The sequence below is a fragment of the Galeopterus variegatus genome, unplaced genomic scaffold, assembly GCF_000696425.1.
Source record: "Galeopterus variegatus unplaced genomic scaffold, G_variegatus-3.0.2 Scaffold201, whole genome shotgun sequence".
Taxonomy (NCBI): domain Eukaryota; kingdom Metazoa; phylum Chordata; class Mammalia; order Dermoptera; family Cynocephalidae; genus Galeopterus; species Galeopterus variegatus.
Genome location: NW_007726312.1, coordinates 846,953 through 853,397, shown reverse-complemented (window position 1 = coordinate 853,397; position 6,445 = coordinate 846,953). Strand labels below are relative to the sequence as shown.

The 6,445-nt window shown below is 39.2% G+C and overlaps 1 protein-coding gene across 1 annotated transcript in view; it reads left to right on the top strand.

Moving 5' to 3' along the window:
• The window catches only part of RBM5 (RNA binding motif protein 5), a 26,061-nt gene that overhangs the window by 7,214 nt on the left and 12,402 nt on the right, over positions 1–6,445 (top strand). The window contains exons 4-6 of the mRNA XM_008565710.1: positions 2,384–2,453; positions 2,934–3,007; positions 5,474–5,557. Of these exons, the coding sequence (XP_008563932.1) occupies positions 2,384–2,453; positions 2,934–3,007; positions 5,474–5,557 (228 nt within the window). The remainder of the gene's footprint in view (positions 1–2,383; positions 2,454–2,933; positions 3,008–5,473; positions 5,558–6,445) is intronic.

Below are 6,445 nucleotides of genomic sequence, written 5' to 3'. Positions count from 1 at the left end.
TTCCCCCCCCCCCCCCCCCAGACTGGCCAGTAATACTTAAACATTTTTATGACGATTTAGGTGGAAGTTGTTCTTTGCCAGTGTTGGTTCCAGTCCTCCAAACTGTTCATATCTGCTTATAACATTCACTATAGTAACTCTTTTTCATGATAAAGTTAGGGGGTAGTGACACATTTTAGTTAAGTCCTGAAGATGTAAAGTCTTAGTGAAAAATAAATAAATGATCTTCAGTTATATTTTATCCCCCAAAATAAGTAAATAAATAAAACATTTAAAAATTATACTATTTAATCTTCTCCTGAACTTTAGTATATCATCTTTCCTACTCTGTTTCCCTTTTTAGTTTATCCCCCATGTAAACTCTTAGCATAACTATCTCTAGTTACTATGTTACTATGTATGTTATTGTATCACTACTTTTATAGCAACTATCTTTAATTACTCTAGTGACTAATTCTTTTTACTTACTATGTTACTAAGTATGAACCTGAGTCTCATGGTGGGGCCAGGTTCAGCACTTTTGTGTGAGAAAATAGATTCTCCTTTTTGGTAGTTATGTTCCATAAAGTCACTATGAATCCTGAACCATTGCTCCTAGGGGGAATACAGGGTTAGGTTCCCGTGGGCCAGTGCTCACAACATTTTCATCAGCTGGTCAATACATGACCTTGTTTTATGTGTGTTTGTGTTTAAAGATGCCTCATTTAATATATATTGTTGATTCATTAACATTGAACTCACAGCCAACAGCACTATAAGTCATGCCTTAATGAAGTTTATCTAACACATATTTTCTCTTGTGCTTAGGAACACTAGGCAGCACTTCAGCGCTGTGCTTGGGGATCCATTTTATTTATTTATTTTTTTAAAGATGACCGGTAAGGGGATCTTAACCCTTGACTTGGTGGTGTCAGCACCATGCTCACCCAGTGAGCTAACTGGCCATCCCTATATGGGATCTGAACCCATGGCCTTGGTGTTATCAGCACCACACACTCCCGAGTGAGCCATGGGCCGGCCCTGGGGATCCATTTTAAACAGTGAAATCACACAAAAAAAAAACCCTACAAAAATGTGGAAAGCATGGCACTAGACAGTTGTTTACAGTATGAAAGCTCAAACAAGGCCAAGCATCACCTTGTTAGGTCTTTTCTGGGAACATGTGGGTTTGGGCAAATCAAATTTTTTACTATGCTGTACATGTCCAAGAATGACTGTGAAAGTGCTTACAATATTGGTTTGGGGTTTATAAAGTTTACTGAGTGGTGAATTCACAAATACAGGACCCAAGAATAATGAGGATTTACTGTATATAGTCTTGCAGCCTTCGCACCTAACTGTGGAAAGTAGGGACTATTAAGAATCTGGATTTGCAAATTTGGCCATCTTTTTCCTGGGAATATTGCTGCCTGCTATGATTGAGGAAGAAACTGGTATATTTTTTATCATTGCCTTTGCAGTGAGGACTTGGTCTGATATCCAGAACAAAGTTCCTGGCCAGAATACGTTCTTTTAGACCCAATTAATGTTTATTTTGCTTTGTTAGGAGCCTAAGAATGTTATGAACTTTGTTAATTTTCACCGTTAATGTAAATATAAGAGAATTATTTTTTATTTATTTATTTATTTTTTGTCATTTTCGTGACCAGTAAGGGGATCGCAACCCTTGGTGTGGTGTCGCCCGCACCGCGCTCAGCCAGTGAGTGCACTGGCGATTCCTATATAGGATCCAAACCTGTGGCGGGAGCGACGCTGCGCTCCCAGCGCCGCACTCTCCCGAGTGCGCCACGGGGTCGGCCCAAGAATTATTTCTTTTTAGGATGCTGTGCTGAAAATGTTTATCTTGAAGGGGCCTCTCATTTTGGGGCTTTTTTTTTTTTTTTTTTTTTTTTTTTTTTTTTTTTTGATGGCTGGCCAGTATGGGGATCCGAACTCCCAACGTTGGTGCACCAAGCTCCAACTGAGCTAACCGGCCAGCCCTCGCTAGTGATTCTTGATCAGTTGTACTTCAGAAGACAGTGACACATCCTCTTCCTCTGTTAAATTTCATTTTCTGTCTGGGTTCTTTAGAATAAAGAACAATGAGATTACACTAAAGGAGAGAGGCTTGAGGGACATTGTACCATGAGCAAGGGTGTATATTTGCACCTGAGGGAAATTCCCTGTCAGCATATAAAGAATGCCTTCAAGCCTTTTATAACACGTGAAGTTCTGTGAGAAGTTTTCCTTCCTTCTTTATGCCTTTTAGGATAATTGCATTTTGGCAATAGAAATTAAAAGCTTGGCTAAACAGTTGATGTAATTCCTAGTCCTTAAACTTTCTTTTGTTAGAATAGTATGCAACTAAAAATTTTTAACTGTAAATGTGTAAAACCCTATGCAGATTCGAGAAATGATGGAGTCCTTTGAAGGCCCTCAGCTTGCGGATGTGAGACTGATGAAGAGGAAAACAGGTGAGAGCTTGCTTAGTTCCTGCTGTTCTGGTTCTTTTCCCCATTCCCACCTCAGTCCCTAAAGAACATCCTGATACCCCCAGTCTTCAAGCACATGAATTCAGAATGAAAGGTTTGCCATGGCTAAGGAATGTGACTCTTTGAAATGATGTTAGCATCTGAGCAACTTTTTTAAAACTTTGTTTTTAGGGGCTTTTTTTTCCTTCGGTAAGTAGTGATGTATAAACTCCTTGTTTGACTATTTGTAGTCGGTTGCATGGTTACTTTAAGCGTGGAATCAAATCGAGTGGCATTTAGTTCAAGCGGCTTGTTCCTTGCCATGGCAAAGTATCAAGAAGATCCCCAAGTCAAGTCACATTTGTAAAGCTGCTTCCCAATTGGCTTTGTCACGCAGTGTTGAAGCAGTGGGAGAGAGATTCACCTGTTATAAAGGAACTGACTAACACGAGTATCCCGTCTATATCTGAATGCTGTCTCTAGGTGTAAGCCGTGGTTTCGCCTTCGTGGAGTTTTATCACTTGCAAGATGCTACCAGCTGGATGGAAGCCAATCAGGTTGCTTCACTCACCAAGTCTAGATATTCATGAAAATGGAACAAGTCTGTACAATTAAAAAAAAAAAGGTTAAAGGAGTGGTTTGTTCCAAAGGAGTGACTTTTTAAAAAAAGCTTTGTATATATTAAAATTGACATTACTAGAATAAATATTGTACCAAGGACTGTGCTGCAGAATTTGCTCTACCTTTAAACATGGCTACCTAGCAGGGCTTTGTTAACCACTGAGTACCTGTTCGATAATTACCAAAACATCTTGATATTTCCCTTTTCCCTACCTGATTGTGTTCCTATTCATTATGTCCATTGAGAGTAAGCTTAGAATATCAAACTCTCCATTTGACAGAGAAGAGAACATTATGGGAGTCTGTGGTTGGCATTTTTATAAGTAATTCCTTATTTCTGCCTGGAGACCACAAGCCTCATGGAGGCCTAACTGCTCAGATGGGTCTTCAGGGACTATTTAAAGACCTAGTGGAATTTATGAATAATAAGTCTGATGAGATTAGTCTGGGAGCAGTGTCGTGCTGCTGTCTAATCTAGTTAGAGTGGCATTAACATTCTAATTTCTCTGAGAATGCCTTTTTATGGTCTTTTCAAAGCAAATTATTGATGGTTCTTTGATGTAGCATTAACTGAAGTATTCTTCAGTTCATCAAGGTAATATTCAGTGCTTGGCACTTAAATAACATTTTTTGGAAGTACTCCAAAGCACAATATTGAATTCCTTTAACCAAGTGCATTCTGGAAAGTTTGACTCATTATGTTGCTTTTCTGCAGCATTTTATGGTTTGAGTTGCTCATGAATAAGACATTCTTTGCTTGGTAATATTGCTGTTTATAACAAGACTCACTAATGAGGGTATCACTTTGATTGGCTGGTTTGTTAAGATTTTTAAGCCTCTCATTTTCTTAACCCAGAAGTCACAACCTGATCTTATAAAAATAGAGCTTCATTCATTTCATATCATGGATACCATCCTAGTAAATCCAGAACATAAGCTTCACGTAAGTCTGCTTTCTTGACACGACAGCATCTTTCGATGCAGTGAGTGTGTCAGAATGACTAACCTGGGAGTTTAAAACTCCTAAGAAATTTAAATGTATAAGACATTTAAAAGTCCACACAATTTTAATGTATACAAAGCCATGTTAACGTGTAATACTTCGTTACAGTTCAAATTCACTCCAGAAGTAAAAGGCCAGTAGGATTAGGGACTCAGTGGTAGTTTGGAATCTCCCCCAGCACACATCCCTCCTAATGGGATGATCTGTTGACATATCTCCCAGCTTCTTTATTTTTGCTTCTGTAAACCACAGTGAGTGGATGGCCTTCAGCTCTTTCCCTCTTGGCCATACGTGCAGTCTTGCCTTTAGATATTGCAGAGACAAAATTCACAGCATGTCTTAAATCTTCCAGGATTTGCAAAAACCAAATTGTTAAACAGTATATATATTTAGAGGGGTTAGACTCCTTTTTAAAATCTGGATATCTAACCTCCTACTTAAATCTGTTCTGATAGTGTCAGACCAAACCCACATCCACCCCCCACTCACCCTTCCCCCACAAAAAAAGAAAAAAGAAAAGTTGCTCCTGTTAAATGAAGGCTCTTTGGGGCAAGTGCTAGGTATACTCTTGGCTAGACTGATTCAGCTCAGAGTTAAAAGCTCAGTCCCTTTTAGTTACATGGTTGACTTGAAAGACGAGGTGGTGTATGCATTTATGAACTTTTCCTGCCCCCCCTCTGAAGAAACTTCATTGGCCTCCTGGTTACTCATCTTGAAGAGAGTACCATTCATTTCAGTGAAGGATACCTGTGTCACCTAAGACATTACATGGTTGCATTTGACAGGAAGATATCTCATCTAGCTGTTTTAGAGTTGGTGGCATTCAGGATAGTCCCTCCTGAAAAAGAGTTGTAACCAGATTCCCTTTAAAAAATGATTTCCCTTCCTCTCTCCCACCCCTCAAAGGACACATCCTGAAGCAGGAGTTGGGGGAAGGGGGAATATAAAGAGTTGTACTTGGCATAAGGATGGGAGACTGGGGAAAAAGTGAAGCAAAGCCCAAGGACACCATGCTAAGGGCTAAAGTAGGAGACAATCTCAGAACTGGGAGCATTGTGTCTTCTGCTTTTTGAAATAGACTCTCACTCTCAGGCAGCCTGTCAATGCTGAATGTTAGGACTTCTGTCTCTGCTGGAGACACGGCCTGGTGCATGTCAGCGTTTAGTGTTTGACAGCTTTCTCAGCACTCCCTGGCTCCGTGTACCTTTACTCCACATCCCATTCTCTTACTGCCTGTCTGAAGGATTGGATGGGCAGAGTATAGGTGGCGGTGGTTGGTCCTCCCCGTATGTTGTCCATTTAATTCCAGAGCACTGATTTTTCCGAAGTGTGCTCTGCCCTGGGAAAATGGACACATGTTCCTCACAATGGAAATAATTAATTACTTCTTTTCTTACAGAAAAAGTTGGTGATTCAAGGAAAGCACATTGCAGCTCATTATAGCAATCCCAGACGTAAGTTTGAAGATTGGCTTTGTAACAAGGTAAGCATGTGTTCTTCCCAAATAGACAAAACTACTTCAGGATTTTGCTATTTTTCTGTTTGTTTATTTGACAATTTGAATAAAGAAACTAGTAAGTACACAGTCAACAGCTCTTATCATAAGGTAATTTTTGTGTTTTGTGACTTTCCTTGGGTCTTCCTGTGCTGGTATTGGAGGACACAATCCCCAGCACTCTGGAGGCTTTGTTTATTAAGATCCAGGTCCTAACCCCAGTGTTTCAATTAAGATTTTAGGTGTGTTTCACTTTACTGTTTATTGAATTCTATAGCTCTCAACTTTTGGCATGGATTCATAACTGTATTAAAACAAAAATCCTTGAGAGCCCTGTTAAAGTTATTGTAAGATCTATTATGGCCTTGTCACTAGTACACCATTTTGAACTTAGATGTTGACATTGATATTTTGAGAGTGCTCATACTCTTTTTTCTGCATGTGTACTATGTCCAGTAGGGGACTAGACAGTGTTCAGTTTTCATTGTGTTTGTATACGTCATATATAGAGTGGTCCATATAGTGCTCTTTTGATATAAGGAAGAACTTTGCTAATGACTTGCTACAGAGTTTTGGGGTGACCTAGAACCTTTCCCCACTTGATAAAAATGGAATTTTAGGGCTGCCTGGTTAGTTCACTTGGGAGAGCTTGGTGCTTATAGCACCAAAGTCAAGGGTCAGATGCCTATATGAGCCTTCCACCCAAAAAAAAAAAAAAAAAAATGGAATTGTACTTCAAAATGCAACAAAATTTGTCTTTCTTTGAAGAATTCACAAAGTGTAACATTCTGAATTTTTAGGTTATGCCCCTTTGTCTTGGATACATGATATCACTTTCTGCTTTTTTTTTTTTTTTTTTTTTTTTTTTTTTTTTTT